Here is a 16,738-nt window from a genome sequence, read left to right as displayed (position 1 = left end):
TGCCCAGGATGATCTCCACAATTGCTGAGGTCCCTTTAAGTGGGAATGTTCTATAGCTCAGAGCATTGCTGAGGACCAGCCTACCTGAAACCCATCTGGGAGGTGGGTTCCCCAAGCTCTTTCATCAACCAGGATCTGTGGATCTCAGTGCCCCTGGCTGGGGAAGGGTGAGCCTCTAATTTCCACAAACATGTGCCAGACCCTTGCTCTTTCCTTTGGCCATTTCTTAAACCACATGGTCTCAATTTTTCCATCCTTTTCGTGCCACTTGAGCCTTTCCTTCCCATCCTTGCAGCTTCTGGCTTTCTCTGCTCTCTTGCAGTTGACCTTTCCCTCACCCTGGTTAGTTCATCATCTGGATTTTCCCCTTTTCACAGCCTTGCGTATGAGAACTGATTACAATTAGAGTATGTTTCTTCTTTTCTTTTCCTTCCTTCCTTCCTTCCTTCCTTCCTTCCTTCCTTCCTTCCTTCCTTCCTTCCTTCCAAGCATGTCAACATTGTTCTGTGCCATCATTCTGCTGATTTAACAGACTCTAAAGAATGTGACATTTATGCAGTGAGAGAGACAGAGTCATTTCCTCTCATCTGCAATGAAGTGATACCGTTGCTTCTAGGGAGGGTTCATTAATTCTCTAGAAGAGATTCCAAATCTGTACATATGTACACTTATGTAAGTCAAACCTTCAACTTCTTGAGCTTTATTATATTAAGAGACACCCAGTGGATTCAGGATGGGAAGTACAGAGGTCACCAAAATACCTATGTAGATTTAGGAATTCAGATTGGTAGACAGTGCAGAGGGGACAAGAAAGTGTGACCTAAGCAAGTGCAATAGTTCCCCTTGGCTCAGTGTCTCTTCCCGTAAAAAGAAGGGAAATACTACTGGCCACCCACAAAGCTATCTGGAGCACAGTGAAGACAATTCTGTAAAGGGCATCCCCAGAAGAGGGGAGCTGCAGGCTGCTTTTCTCTGTCATTATAATTCTCTACCCCAACCATCACAGAAAAATGTCCTAACCTCACAAACAAGTGAATATGTTTACATCAGAAACTGGCCTCAGGTCCAACACATGGTACATTCCCACAAGTTTGGGTTTCTACAGGAAGAAGAAATAATATAGGCTTCAATGAACATCCTGGATGAAAAACACCCATCCTCCCAAATCCTTCGGAAAAACAAAAATCTCCGGCTCCTTCCTTCCCTCAGAACTAGAGCCTTCAAAATCTTGTGGTATTTCCCCAAATACCACAATTTTGAATTGTGACATCTGGTTCCCAGCTCTCCCGGGCTGGATTTTTTTTTTAAAGAGACAATCAGGAATTTTGACATTCTGAGTTGCCACCCTGCATTGGTGTGGGAGAATCGCTGCCTACCCTTCCCTGGCATCTGTACACACTAGATGATTCTAGCATTTTCCTTCAAACAAAGAATCTACTTTTTGTTTTATTCCTAGGATGTCATTTTCTTCAAATGCCTTGTCTCTTCCAGAATATATTTCAGACATGGTGGGACACCCTGCTCCCCCCCTTCCCTTAACTCATTCACAAGCATCACAGGATATCTGGACATCAGTGAGAGTCCCAAAAGGTCCCTATATCTGCAGACAGTTTCAAGACGGATGTTAGACTGTCTGGACTTTCCTGCTGTTCTACTTTCTCCACCCAACTGGGCCCAGGATTTGAGAATTAGGCCCTGTAGCCATGATGTGCTGGACACACCTCTCTATTTCTAGGCTATGAATGTGATGGAGGAGTCAGCCAATGGGATGGGAAAGCTAGATGATGTAGACAGTCTGAGGAAGAGAAAATAACATAAAGGAAATGGGAAGTGCTACTTGCTCTAGTAAGACCAGAAATCTCTTGCTCAGGGCCTGGCTCCCCAAAGCAGCAAGATGGTGGGCAGTGATTAAAAGCATAGGGGGTGATAGCAGATGGGCCTCCTTCCCAGCTCTGGCCAAATGACCTTTGTCCAATCACTTTCCTTCCTGAGCACCGGCTTTCCTGTGAATAAAATAAGGACAATAGTGTCTAAACACCACGGAGTAGGTGCTGTAAGTATACAGGTCAGATGTGGACACAGCTGAGCATAATATCTGGCACAAGAGAAGCACTCAATGAAAAATAGCTATTCATATTACCCTAGCTTTCCTCATGGGTCAGCAAACCAATTGCTTTACAGAAAAAGCACAGAGACTATTTTATGGCAATGGGCACAGGTAATGCTTAAGACTGGTGCATGGGAGAGAAAGTCCCAAAGCTGATGAAGTGGCATCATGGTCACTGGCAGGGGAGAGACGATGGCAGAGGTGGAAGGAATCCCACACCAGCAGGTGTAGTTCAAGTCCAAACAGAGTTTCTAGGCCTAGCAGAATGTTTGTGAAATGCCAAAATGTCCACTGCAAATAACAATTACACACAGGGGTATGCTGGGGTAATTTTGGAGGTGAGTAGGGAGATGCAAACAAGATCTGGGGGAAGGGTCAGAAAATACCACTTTCTGAAAAGAAAACTGGCAAAAGCCAAGCAAATTAACTACCAGTGGCTCTGCCTCTTTTTTTTTTTTTTTTTTTTTTTTTGGTATGTTCTACACTGTGGGCACCTAGTGTATAGTACGTGAAGTGATGCAAAGTGTCAGAAAGGTTTAATTACAGATCAAAGACACTAGCTTAATCATGAGGCCAAAAGTAGATAAAATGATCACATTTTGAAACAATTTTATGTTGAATATTACCAATGAATATTTTATGGTGAATATTCACAAAAGGAAATCAGTATTGACTTCAAAAAATTATTAAATCACCAGGAAAATCTGTCTTAGTAGAAGTAACGAACGGTTCCATAAGAAAATTCATAATGGCAACTTTCATGATACAAAAACCCTGATCAATAAAAAAAAAACCTCTTAACTATAAATTTTATGCAGAAAAGAAATTACTTCTATTAAAATAATTTTAGTCAAATAAAAATGAAAATGGGAAAAACTTGGAAATAGTGTAGCTTTACAATAGAGAACATTGATTTAGGTCTTCAATTGGATCAACGTATTTTCAGAAAGTATTTTCTGCAACAAAAATCCATCAGTGTTGTTAAAATTCCAATTAAAACTTTCCACTCTTAAACACCGAATTAAGATGTCTCAGGGGTAAAAAACTCTAGCAAGTCAAATAGGGGTATGAAAACATCCTGTTCCCATGGAACTCTTCCCAGGAATTGCACTATGTGGGATGGTGCAGAACCAGGGCTGGTGGGCTGGTGTTTCCTCGGGATCAGGAAACTGCCCTGCTTCCTAAACATCTCATCTAGTGGATGTCCAGTCCAAGGATTAATTTAGGAAATGATGAAAGATAAACTTTCATCTTAGAAATGGTGATTGGTTCTGTGTACTAGAAGAAAAGTTGCTGATGAGAATCTGACCAAAAGAGTGGGGGGTAGAGGATGAAAGAGAAGAAGAAGAAGAAGAGGAGGAGGAGGGAAGTGGAGGGAGGAGAAGGGAAAGGAAGAGAAATAGGGGAAGGAGGAGGGAGAGGAGGGGCAGAGAAGGCGGAGAGGAGGAGGAGGGGTTAGGGATGAGGAGTGGAGAGAGAGGAATAGGGGAAGGAAGAGGGGGAGGAGGAGGGAGGGAGGGAGGAGGAGGGACAGGGGGAATTGAGAGAGGAAAGGAGAGCGAGAGGGGAGACAGAGACAGAAGGGAGATTCCCACGTGCCCATTTCGTCCAGCAGAGTATCATCTAATTGGGACAATAACTCAGACTGTGCCACTGCCACAGCACAGGTGAGTTTTTTGAAGACCACCCTGCTTCCTTTGATCTGATTCCCCCTTTACCAAGCTACCATTTAAGCTCTGATCAATTTATCATGTTTCTTCCACAGATCCTGTGTATCAGGGAACTCTGTGGTGTTAGGGTGACCGTGACATGGGGAGAGAATTTCCTAAGTAACTAGCCTTGCTTTTGGGGCCCAACAAGCTGAGTCCACATTTCGGCTCCTCCTGGACTTCCTGTCTGGGGTCCTCAGGACTGTTGAAGGATGGAAAGAGACAACATGTGTATGAAAAGCAAAGAGGCAGACCCACTGCTTTCCCCCATTCTGATCCCTGGAAAGGTCTCTCCCTACTTGAAATGCGTTGATCTGGTGATTTATAATGTGGTGTCTCATCACTTTTATCTAACTCCAAATCAGTTGCTTAGTATCTTACCATCCCTGAGTGAACTGAGAAAAAAAAAAAAAAAAAGGAGTTTTCAAAGTGTCACATTTCCAAGCAGGACTCCAGTGACCCCAGGGAGACCTCTCTCTGCCATTCCTGGATGTCTTTTTAGCTGCAATGTTAACTAATCAGGAAAGGTCTTTCAGAAAAAAAGAAGGGTAAGGCATTTCAGGAGACTTGTAACAGACTCTGAGACACAGAGCCTCCCCCTCCTCCTCACCACCTACCCCCTCACCCCAGAAATCTGAAGAAGGGAAAGCTGGTCCCACCCTTGGCACAGCTTCACTTCATTACGCAGATGGCTGGTTTCAAGCGGCTATCATGGACCTCTATAAGGAGAGATCCACTACAGATAATTAGAATTAATAACTAATCATAAAAAGGTTCTGCATCTAATTTCCATTTTCCTTCCTCAGTTAGATCGCACAAAATAAATGTGCTAAGATTTCATTGAGACATAATCTTATTCTCCACAGCCAAGTAATACAGGAGAGGATTCCTAATAAAGAATTAGACTAGCTCTGACATTTATTCTGATCATGTGTCAGGTGATGAATTCTTTTAGGACAGTCCACATATGTGGAAGGTGAGGAGAGAGCTGGGTGGGAAAAGAGAAGAACTTTTTCTTAAAAACACAAAAGCAAAAACAAAAACCCCGACCATTTACTGCACTGATCTTATAGGCTATGTGTCCTTATTCCCATTTTACAACTAGTCTAATGTCCTATAACTAGAAGCGAGTGGCCCCTTTCTCTTCTTCTGCTCCGTCTTCCTCCTCTTCCTTTCCTCTCCTCCTCTGTTTTTGGACAGCTTTATTATGCTATAATTTACAAACCTAACAGTTATCCTTTCGAAGTATGCAATAACGTGACCTTTAATAAATGTACTGGATTGTGCTGCCAGCATCCCAGTCCAATCTTAGGCTGTTTTCACCATTCTGGCAAGTTTTCTCATGTCCCAGTGCAGCAATCCTCACTCCTGTCCCCAGCCCTGGCAATCACTCGTTGGCTTTCTGACTCTAAAGATGTGTTCTTTCTGGACACTTCATACACATGGAACTACACAGTATGCAGCCTTCTGATCTGGCTTCTTTTGCTTAGCGTTTATCTATGCTTTGGCGCATGTCAACACTAGGCTCCTTTTTTATCACTTACTGGTATTCCACTGTGTGGCTGCACCATGTGGTGCTCATCAGTTTGACTACCGATGGACATTTGGGTTGTTTCCAGTTTGGGGATATTAGGTACAATGCACATCAGAGACATAGGTTTTCATTTCTCTTGGATAAATATCTAGAAATAGCCTTGCCAGGTTATATGGTAATGTATGCTTAACTTCTTGAGGAATTCTAAGGAAGTGTTTTCCAAAGAGGCTATAGCATTTTACATCCCCACCAGCATGAAGGTTCCAATTTCTCCATATCTTCACCAACATTTGTTATCATCAGTCTTTTGGATTAGAGCCATTCTGGTGGGTGTTAAGTGGTACATCATTGCGGTTTTGATTTGCATCTCCTTCTTTACATGTATTCATTGGCCATTCATATATCTTTTTTAGAAAAATGTCTGTTCAAATCCTTTACTCATTTTTAATTGGGTTGTTTGTCTTCTTATGGAGTTGTAAGAGATCTCAATATATCCTAGATACAAGTACAAGATACTTTTATCAGATATATGATGTGCAAATACTTTCTCCCAGTCTGTGGCTTTTCTTTCTATTTCCTTAATGGTGTCTTTTGAAGCACAGAAGTCTTTAATTTAATGAACTCCAATTTACTATCTTTTTCTTTCTACAGATCACGCTTTTGGTATCTATGTAAGAACTTTTTTAAAAAATATTTTTTTTAGAGAGAGAGAAAGAGAGAGAGAGCACATGAGCACAAGTGGGGCACAGGCAGAAGGAGACGGAGAGAGAGAATCCTCAAGCAGAATGTGCTGAGCAAAGAGCCCAATGTGGTGCTCAGTCCTAGGACCCTGAGATCATGACCTGAGCCCAAATCAAAAGCCAGCCCCATACTGACCAAGTCACCCAGGTACGCCTATGTAAGAACTCTTTGCCTAACCCAAGGTCATAAAAACCCTCTCAATGTTTCCTTCAGAAGTTTTACAGCTTTAGCTCTTATATTTAGGTTTATGATCCATTTTGAATTAAATTGTGTGTATGGTGTGAAGGATTCAAATTCATCTTTCTACATATGGACAGCCAGTTTCTTTACTTGTTATGGGTTTCTTCAGCTTTTCTATTTCTTTTTGAGTCATTCTTTTGGTAATTGTGGCTTCCTAAGAATTTGTCCATTCATCAAGTTGTCTAATTTGTGGCTTAAAGTTAAAATCCTTTAATATCTGTAGAGTCAATGGTAATGCCTCTGCTTTTATTCCTGATTTTGGGAATTTCTATCTTCTCTCTTTTTATGGAAGGGGTGGGGGATAGTATAAAGATTTGTCAATTTTGTTCATCTTATCAAAGAACTAACTTTTGGTCTCACTGTATTTCTGTTGTTTTTTCTATTCTATTTCATTTATTTCCACCTCATCTTTATTACTGCCTTACTACAGCTTGCCTGGAGTTGAGTTTGCTCTTTTTCTAGTTTTTTTTTTAAGATTTTATTTATTTATTCACAAGAGACACAGACAGAGAGGCAGAGGCAGAGGGAGAAGCAAGCTCCTCGGGGGGAGCCCAATGCAGGACTTGATCCCAGGACCCTGGGATCACAATCTGAGCTGAAGGCAGATGCTTAACTGCTGAGCTACCCAGGTGCCCCACTTTTTCTAGCTTAAGATAGAAGTTTCAGTTACTGATTTTTTTCCATACTTCACTCCAAAACAAATCAGCTCTTCAGACAGGGAAGCTGCTGGTTTTCAGAGTCTGCCCTGTCCAGGTAGAAATTTCTCACCTTTGGAATTCAGGTGGAGATTAGAGCAGCCCCACATGGGACTGTCACAGACACCGCTATTCTTACCCAAAGTCCAACAGATTTTCACAAATAACTGCCCCCTCAATACTGTTGAATTCTAAATCCATGAAGTTATTGTGACTATTTTGTCCAGTTTTCTCGTTGCCTTTTAGGGAAGGGATGTTCAGAGTAACTCACATCTGCCACACTTGTCCTGTCTCTAAAGACCCTCAGCTATCCCTCATTTGAAACAAGATTTGGTTTTATCCTTTACCCCATCTAGTACTTTCACAGGTTCTTTGTCTCTTGGGGCATAGGGCAGAGCTAGTTTTAAAAATACTTATGTTTAAAAAATAACACTCTTAGGTTATTAACTCAAAGCCCCCCAAAAAGCACTTTAGTGAATCACGCAACTTCCTAAATATTAACAAGGATGAACGGAAACTCTATGCCTCTTAGAATCTGCATTTATGATAGAGAATTCCACTGGTACTCTATCATCCCCAGTTCCTAATCTTGCTAATTTCACAAATGCTCCTTGCACTAACCAAGAGGTGGGGTAGAAAATAGGCTCGCAGCAGGAAAATGCTTCAAGGCCACTGTGAAGAGCCAGGCTCTCTGCACACCACTTGAGCAGAGGATTTTCAAGCTGCATGCTAAGGTGATGGGGGTACAAACTACACAGTTTTGATAGGCCCATGACAGACACCCTGGAAAGAATAAAGGCTGAGACTGAGGAGACCTGGGTTCAAGGCTCTAGCTCTGCCACTTTCTCCCAATAAACCTCTTTCGGGCTCTGTATCCTTATTTGCAAAATGGATGTTATAATAAAGACTTCTTCCCAAACTTCCTTGGCTAGGGTCAAATCCCGTGATAGCCATGTATGGCCTTTACAAATGATTCACATGCTATAAATGTAAGGCTTTAAATTATGAACTAATATATAATTAATGTCATGAAATCCCAAGATGCACTGGCTAAGAAAGAGACTGTTTCTCCATGGCTGACTCTTCCTCTCTCTGCTTCCCTGCCTCAGGACACAAGAAGGCTGCAGCCCAGCAGACCACTGCCATATACTCCCACCCTCAACCCCTTTACTGCTCTCTTCCGTCACTGTGGGGATGAAGGATGGAAGCAGATGTTCAGAGGACACAGCCATGCTCTGGTACCCAGGGGTGGCAGCCCACAGCATATGCTGCCTCTCAAGACCCACACTCGTATCTCTTGACACTGGAAAGTGGGGGCCTTTTGGCTGAGTGAGGCTGGGAAGAGAAGCCCACAGAGTAGGAGGAACAGTGGGAGGGAAGTGTCAGGTGGGTTTTCACGCTAAGCTTTAGTTCACCCAGAGTCACCACAGCCCCCCTGCCAGTTGTCAAATTATCATCACGTCACTGCAAAGCTATGCTTTCACAAGTGCAAACTCTTAAGAGCAAGAAGCAGCTCTCTTTTTAACTCAAAATAGAACTTTAAAAGTTTTCTCTGTGAGGGATCAGGGTTTGTTTTAATGTGTTTAAAATGGATTGCTGTAAACTTCTTACCTTTAAGTATCTAAGGAAATTTCAACACAGGGTTGCAACATCTAAGGAAAACTAAGGCTATTCATCTCAATATACATCATGAATATGTATATATATGTATGTATCTTTGTTGTCTTAATAAAGGAACTTCTGGGTCCCAGGCTGGATAAACAAGACAGTAAAGAAATATGTCATCTCCCCAGCTTTCTATCATGGGAAGCAGCAATAGGTATGATGATCATAAAGGGAACAGAAAGCAGCCACCTGCAACTATGGGTCTTTCAGGACAGAGGCTTCTTCTCAGAGGGGCTTGGGTTTCAAAGAAACATCAGGAAGCAGAGTGTGGTGATGGCAGTGCCTCAGCTAGACGGCATATCCTGGCCTTGCCTCCAACCACTCACTTAACCTCCCATCTCCTCCTCGGGTCAGCTGCCGCCCAGGGAACAAGGACTTCCTAGATGACTCCCAGGTTACGTGTCACCGGCCTGCGCCCTGCCTGCCCCTCTTGCCTGGGCACCCTGGCCTGTCTTCCCGAGTGGTGGCTCAGTCCCAGTGGGGAGGGCCTGGAGGCCAAGGGCAGAGCAGACCTTCGGGGTTACCTATTTGTCTCTCCAGGTCAGCGGCTTCATCGGGCGTGGCTCTCGGAAGGACTCCTGGGTCACTGAAGCTGGTGCGAAGCAGGGTCCCCATCACGAAGAAGAAGAGAATGCCACCAACCACAGGGATGGCGGGGGTGATTTTCACTGCCAGATACGGGCAGCTGCCAACAGGGTGGAAAGGAGGAGGGGAAGTAGGGAAGGGGAGGGGGAAAAAAAGGAAACATAATGTCAGTAATCAACAGTGAACAGTCTATAGTTTCCAAGAAGCCAAAAGTCTCTTTGAAGGAGCAAAATTGATTTCCATTAAAAATTCATCTGTGTGAAGCATTTACATTTGGTGGGGGGTCTGTCATGCTCTCTAGCAGACAATTTAACCCTCCCTCCTCAGCTGCAGTAACCCAGGCCCTCTGCTCCCACCATTCTCCTCGGGAAAGACACTGCAGGCAAGTGGCAGTCATCCTGCTTGGCCAGTCAGTGAAAGACATACAGAGTCACACTGACAATAGAGCTGATGAATCTGTGGGATCTTCCCACCCTTCCCTGGAACCACATAATAAAAGAAGACCCCAGCTAAGAGCCGTCTCCACCAGACCCAGTCTGTCCTTCCTGAGGCGAACATGAACTCTTCATGGTGGGGGGGAGGGGAGAAAAAAACACCAAAAAACTGAGAACCACAAATTCACCCTTAAAAGGCAAGAAACCATTTTTTCAATCTCTTGGAGTTAATCTATCCAAAAGAGGTTAATGACCTATGGAAATGAACTTGCAAAGCAGTTTCTGAAGAGGCTTCATGGAATTTAGGCAGCTAGAATATAATATACTCCCGCTTTCCAGAAGGCATGTGAGCTACCAACTGAAGAACAAGACTCAACTCAATTCTATGAAACCTCCTCACTGTCTTTCAATATTGGGAGCTGATATGCAGCCAGGGTAGGGACGAGTCAGGGAGACAAATGTCTGCCAGCCAGGCTCTGGGGATCCAGGAACTAGGGCAGCTCCAAGCACCACGCCCTGGATCAGTCATGGCCCCTTGGTTCCACAGAGGTGGCGAGATGCAGAGTGAGAACCAGCTCAATGCCTGGAGCTGAGTGAGGGTAGGATCTGCAATGTTCATGGTCATGGTCAGTCTGTTGTCACCATGTTCATCGGGCATCAAGAAACACAACATGGAACCACAGAATGGTAATATCTGGAATGGAAAGCATCTCCTAGATGGTCCATACCATCAAGGGATGCTCATGCACTCAAGACAAAACAAAGAGAGGGAGCTGGAGAGGAAGGATCTGTTCAAGACAAGGAGGTAGACAGGGGGGCTCCATCCTGGGAATGTTAGGGAGGACTAGCACCCCATTCCTGTGCAGTGCTTGCAGAGGAGGTGGTGAGGTCTCTGATATGATGGCAAGGGGATCTTGGTAAGAGGTACAGGCCTCGAGGATCACAGGACATGATCCCCTTTGCTGAGGCCAACATTAGGCATGTTAGAATGTCTGGTCTTCAAGAGGCATAGTGAATTGATATACTCTGTGGGATGGTTACTATGACCTGAAGACCAAAGGCCTCCCCCAAATTCTCTGCTCTGGAGGAACCCAGAGAATTTCCAACAACTTTAAGAAGGTAGAGGAGTGACCCCCAATATGACTAGGCCTGTCCTGCCAGGCAGGCAGACTGTGGTCTCCAGGAAGATCACTTGATTCAGAGAGATAAAAATATATGACATTTCTAACAACTCTTTCATCTCTCTCACACCAACTGCCCTGCAGAAACAACACAAAACAACCATCACCAGTACCATGTCACACTTTGCTCACTGGATTGTCAGTTGACTTCCCTTCATGAGACTCATGGGAAATCATGAAAAACCGTTCATTCTCATTCCTGCATCAATATAACCCAGCCCAAACTCCCAGACACTTAGACACTTTTTGAACATCTATAGAGTAGGAAAGTGAATTTAGCAAAGAGAGCCAGCAGACATAAAGAAATTGCTGTGGCGAATATCATTTCCAAAGGGGAAAAACTGAGAGTCTTTCCCCTAAGATCAGGAACACAACACAAAGGGGAAAAACTGAGAGCCTTTCCCCTAAGATCAGGATGTTCATTCTCACCACTGCTATTCAACATAGTACTAGAAGTCCTAGGCTCAGCAAACAGACAACAAAAAGAAATAAAAGGCATTCAAATTGGCAAAGAAGAAGTCAAACTCTCCCTCTTCTCAGATGACATGATATTGTATGTAGAAAACCCAAAAGACTCCACCCCAAGATTGCTAGAATTCATACAGCAATTCAGCAATGTGGCAGGATACAAAGTCAATGCACAGAAATCAGTGGCATTTCTGTACAGTAACAATGAGACTGAAGAAAGAGAAATTAAGGAATCAATCCCATTTACAATTGCACCCCAAACCATAGGATACCTAGGAATTTACGTAGCCAAAGAGGTAAAGGATCTGTACTCTAAAAACTACAGACATTTCTGAAAGAAATTGAGGAAGACACAAAGAGATGGGAAAACATTCTATGCTCATGAATTGGAAGAATAAATATTGTGAAGACGTCAATGCTACCCAGGGCAATTTACACGTTCAATGCAATTCCTATCAAAATACCATGGGCTTTCTTTGCAGAGTTGGAACAAATAATCTTAAGATTTGTATGGAATCAGAAAAGACCCCAAATAGCTAGAGGAATATTGAAAAGGACACCAATGCTGGGGGCATCCAATGCCTGATTTCAAGCTGTATTACAAAGCTGTGATCATCAAGACAGTGTGGTACTGGCACAAAAACAGACACATAGATCAATGGAACAGAATAGAGAACCCAGAAATGGGCCCTCAACTCTATGGTCAACTAATATTCAACAAAGCAGGAAAGACTATCCACTGGAAAAAGGACAGTCTCTTCAATAAGTGGTGTTGGGAAAATCGGACAGCCACATGCAGAGGAATGAAACTGGACCACTCTCTTACACCATACACAAAGATAAATTCAAAATTGGTTGAAAGATCTAAATGTGAGACAAGAATCCATCAAAATTCTAAAGGAGAACACAGGCAACACCCTTTTTGAACTTGGCCACAGCAACTTCTTGCAAGATACATCTATGAAGGCAAGGGAAACAAAAGCAAAAATGAACTATTGGGACTTAACCAAGATAGAAAGCTTCTGCACAGCGAAGGAAACAACCAACAAAACTAAAAGACAACTACAGAATTGGAGAAGATATTTGCAAATGATGTACCAGATAAAGGGCCAGTATCCAAGATTTATAAAGAACTTATCAACCTCAACGTCCAAGACCCAAACAATCCAGTCATGAAATGGGCAGAAGACATGAACAGATATTTCTCCAAAGAAGACATACACATGAGCAATAAGCACATGAAAAAAATCCCCTGCATCACTTGCTATCAGGGAAATACAAATCAAAGCCACAATGAGATACCACCTCACACCAGCGAGAATGGCTAAAATTAACAAGAGAGGAAACTACAAATGTTGGAAAGGATGTGGAGAAAGGAGAACCCTCTTGTACTGTTGGTGGGAATGCAAAGTAGTACAGCCACTCTGGAAAAAACAGTGTGGAGGTTCCTCAAGAAGTTAAAAATAGAGTTACCCTATAACCCAGCAGTTGAAGTACTGGTATTTACCCCAAGGATACTGATGTAATGAAATGACAGGACACCTGCACCCCAATGTTCATAGCAGCAATGTCTACAACAGCCAAACTGTGGAAGGAGCCACAGTGTTCTTTGACAGATGAATGGATAAAGAAGATGTGGTATATATATTTAAAATATATATATTATATAATATATAATACCCCCATTATATAATATATAATAATAAAAAAGAACTTGCTGTGAAAAAACAGAATACAAGACTAACCTAAAGATCTCTGCTTTGTGAAAGTATTCAGTTAAATTATGGAAAGGACTTTTTAAATACAACCAATTTTTCTCTGCATTAAAAAAAAACAACAACAAACAAATCAAAACACTGCTTTCCTCGAGTGTTTTCTGGCAAATACTAACATAATTAATACCCTTTAATGGGCTTTCAGTTTTTCTAAAAAATGTGAAAAGCTTCAAGTTGAATAAACAAACATTTAAGAGACAAGGGACACCATAATCTGGCAAATACCACTGAGTGTCTAATTCTGGATTTGTAAAGGGAACATTTTCTTGCAATAGGAATTGGACAATTAGAAGATTTTAAAACATGGCCCCACTTAGGGATTCAATATAAAGTGACTATCAAAATCACATTTACTACTGAATCAAAGTCACAATCCATAAGTTCGTAGGGGGCTGAATCCCAATGTGGTGCGATACAGTGGGCTTCAGGGATAGGTGGCTCTCAGGACATGTCTATTTCATCGTTTGGCATGTTTGGACTGTGACATAGAGCTTCTATGAAGAGCTGGTAATAAAGACCAGTTTCTGCAAGTCTTTTGATTAAATCTCTGACTATGATGCCAACCTGGAGTTAAGAACAAGGAACTCAAACTCTAGAGGGTCATCAAAAGCTATTTGTGTCATAAAATGTGACACCACCTTTGTTACACTTATTGTCATATAAAAAACAACCTCACCATTGTATTAAGCCGGAAAATGTGCTAGTGTACCTCAATCAGACATAAACACAGTCCATATAGAAGGCATAAAACTGACCCTGGTACTAATAGATCTCTATTTATATTAGCCTTAAAAGATTTATTTTTATTTTTTCTCTTTAGTTTTTTTTTTTAATTCTAGTTAATTAACATTTTTGGTAAAATTGGTTTGAAATGTAGAATTTAGTGATTCATCATACAACACTCAGTGCTCATCATAACAAGTGCCTTCCTTCATCCCCATTGCTCATCTAGCCCATCCCCCACTCCTCTCCCTCCATCAACCTTTAGTTTGTACCCTGTCACTAAGAGTCTCTTATGGTTTGTTTGCCTCTCTTTTTTTCGTGTCTCCTATGTTCATCTGTCTTGTTTCTTAAATCCCACCTATGAGTGAAATCATGTGGCATTTATCTTTTTCTAACTTATTTCATTTAGCAAAATACCCTCTAGCTCCATCCACATCATTGCAAATGGCAAGATTTCATTGTTTGATGGCTAAGTAATATTTCATTATGTATATACCACATCTTCTTTATTCATTCATCTGTCAATGGACATTTGGGCTCTTTCCATATTTGACTATTGTGGACGTTGCTGCTATAAATATCGGGGTGCACGTGCTGCTTTCAATCAGTAACCCTAAAATATATATATTTTTAGTCTAAAAGAATCTACTCTAGGTGGACCGTGTGTGTGTATATATATTTTTTATTTTATTTTATTTTTTTACAAAATGGTTAGAGAAATCATAGTGTAGAAGATGATTTTTCAGAATTTAAATTCAGGCCATTTTCTCCTCTTTCTCATTGTTAATGAGTTTGAATAGGAAACAGTTGGAAGAGTCATTATGCAGCAGCACCCAGGACACAGCAAGACAGTGTGATGGGGCACACTGGTCAGTAGGATGTAATCCACCACAGGTGTCACGAGCTGTGATTTATTTAGCTCCATTTGGCTTCTCCAAGGATGAAGGCTACTTCAGTGCTATTGGAAACCCCCCAGGAAGGTGGGTTAGTAGATCCTAGGTTATGGCGTATTTCTCTTCCCCTTCTAGGTCTGAAATGTTCCTTGGTTGACCTCAGAGCTTGCTTGCTCCAAGTCCTAAAGGGGGCTCCTTAGAGCATGATGCAATTAATGAGTAACCCATGTCCTAAACAGTTTCTCATTGTCCCAAGTGCGCTGCATGGGGCTGTTATCTTTGAGGACCACCCATTTCCCCAGGCTGCCAGCTCCCAAGGCCTCTCATCACCTTCACCTGCCTCTCCTCATCTCCCACCGAGGATGTCCACTGCACTAGTCTGCTAATTATGTGACATTCAAAATAAGATAGCAAGCAATGTCTTTAACTTGAATGTTCTGTGCCCTGGCACATTCTCATCCCACAGATAATATATCATGGTCTAAGTTATTTGTCCTTAAGTGTAGATTGGCTCAGACCTCAACCAGGAAGAGTCTGATTGACAAGTGAATGCCTACTACCTGCCAGGCCTTCTCCTAACCGTGTAACTGGTTGGCCAACCTAGAGGAATCATGCATGTCTCTGAACCACAACTTCTTTGGTCTTCCTTTTAAACCTGCCCCTGCCCCTGCCCCTGCCCCTGCTCCTGCCCCTGAGTAAAAACTTAAGTGAGTCCTCTGACTTTCCTGATTATGAGAAGAAGGTGACAGGAAGTCCTCTGGTCACTTCAAGTGGCAAAAAAAGCTTGTACAAATCATTACAAGTATAGCAGTCCAGGTAATGGTGGAAACTTCTAACTTGGTTTTTAGTTAGGCCTCTTCCCCAGCTGGCCAAGTGCAGTTTCTAGCCCCATTCTGTCCTTGCAGGCATCTCACAGAATTACCTCAAGTACTGTATTCCTCGGCTTCTCCTGCCTGGGGGGACAACTGGAACACCATCAGCCCTCTATCTGCTAGGCCCTCACTTCAATCTGCCCTAACCATGAGGCCAGATCTAGGCCACACTTCTCTGCCCCAAAGCCTGCAATGACTCCCCTTTTCCTGCTAAGTTAAGTTCATGTTTCTTCTCAAGCATCCATGACCTCTCAGCCTTCCCAAACAAGTGTCTGCTAACCCAGCCCTTGTGTCTGGAATGCCTTCACCCCCAATGTTCAAGATCCTACAAAGACTTTGTGAAAAGATTTTCTTGCCTCACCTCCAAGAAGAGTGATGGCTTCTTTCTCTGAGCCTCCATAATATTTTGCTTCCTTCTGTCTGTGGAACCTGTGGCTGTTGGTGGACATGTCCCATGCATCTGACTGGACCAGAGGTCCTGGAGAGTGAGACTTGGCCTTGTTCATTGCAGAGCAGGTGTTTGGAAAATTCTTGCTGAGTGACTAAGTGAACTGGCCTCATTCAACTGAATTTTATAATAATATCATGGAGAAGAAGAGGAAAGTCAAATCAGCCACACTCTCAACCTCAACAATGTATCTTGTGTCTAGAACTCATTTCTCTGTCTTCCAAGCCTGCTCGGTACAAGTGTAAGGGAGTTACAAGTACCTTTCTCCAAACAGGTGCTAAGGATCCACATTGTCCAAGAGGTTTCCCTGGCCAAGAGAAGGAGTCCCTAGTCTGCTGAGTCAAGTGTGCAATATGTATGCATCCTGTAAGCATTAGCTAGAACCTCTAACCCCTCCATGCCCTAAAGTCCTAGCAGACAAAGCTCCTTATGTTGGTAAAACTTAGTACAATACTAGATGCTCTTGAGAGTTCCCCTTCCAACTAGCTCCTGTGCGACAAAGAACAATGTCTAGTTTCTCTTTGAAATCTTAGACAACACTCTTTATAAAAAGCAGCAGAATTCACGCCCCTACACAAAGGATGAGATCAGCGCTACCCAGGCACCTTCCAAGTGCCACTCAGAGAGAGAAGAGAACATCTGCAGTCTTTCTGGTAAAGACAAGGCAG

General features: G+C 42.6%; 1 protein-coding gene across 5 annotated transcripts in view; it reads right to left on the bottom strand.

Annotated features, from left to right (window-relative positions):
* Nucleotides 1-16,738, bottom strand: part of ZDHHC14 (zDHHC palmitoyltransferase 14) — a 273,583-nt gene that overhangs the window by 104,943 nt on the left and 151,902 nt on the right. For 3 of the 5 annotated variants that reach the window (XM_072828984.1, XM_072828971.1, XM_072829004.1), the window contains exon 2: nucleotides 9,204-9,376. In XM_072828984.1, coding sequence (XP_072685085.1) covers nucleotides 9,204-9,376 — 173 coding nt within the window. The remainder of the gene's footprint in view (nucleotides 1-9,203; nucleotides 9,377-16,738) is intronic. The other 2 variants (XM_072828994.1, XM_072828978.1) reach the window with 1 other exon arrangement.

This window comes from Canis lupus, chromosome 1 (genome assembly GCF_048164855.1).
Source record: "Canis lupus baileyi chromosome 1, mCanLup2.hap1, whole genome shotgun sequence".
NCBI classification, from domain to species: domain Eukaryota; kingdom Metazoa; phylum Chordata; class Mammalia; order Carnivora; family Canidae; genus Canis; species Canis lupus.
The sequence above is the reverse complement of the archived record's forward strand: the minus strand, read 5'-3'. Positions and strand labels throughout refer to the sequence as shown.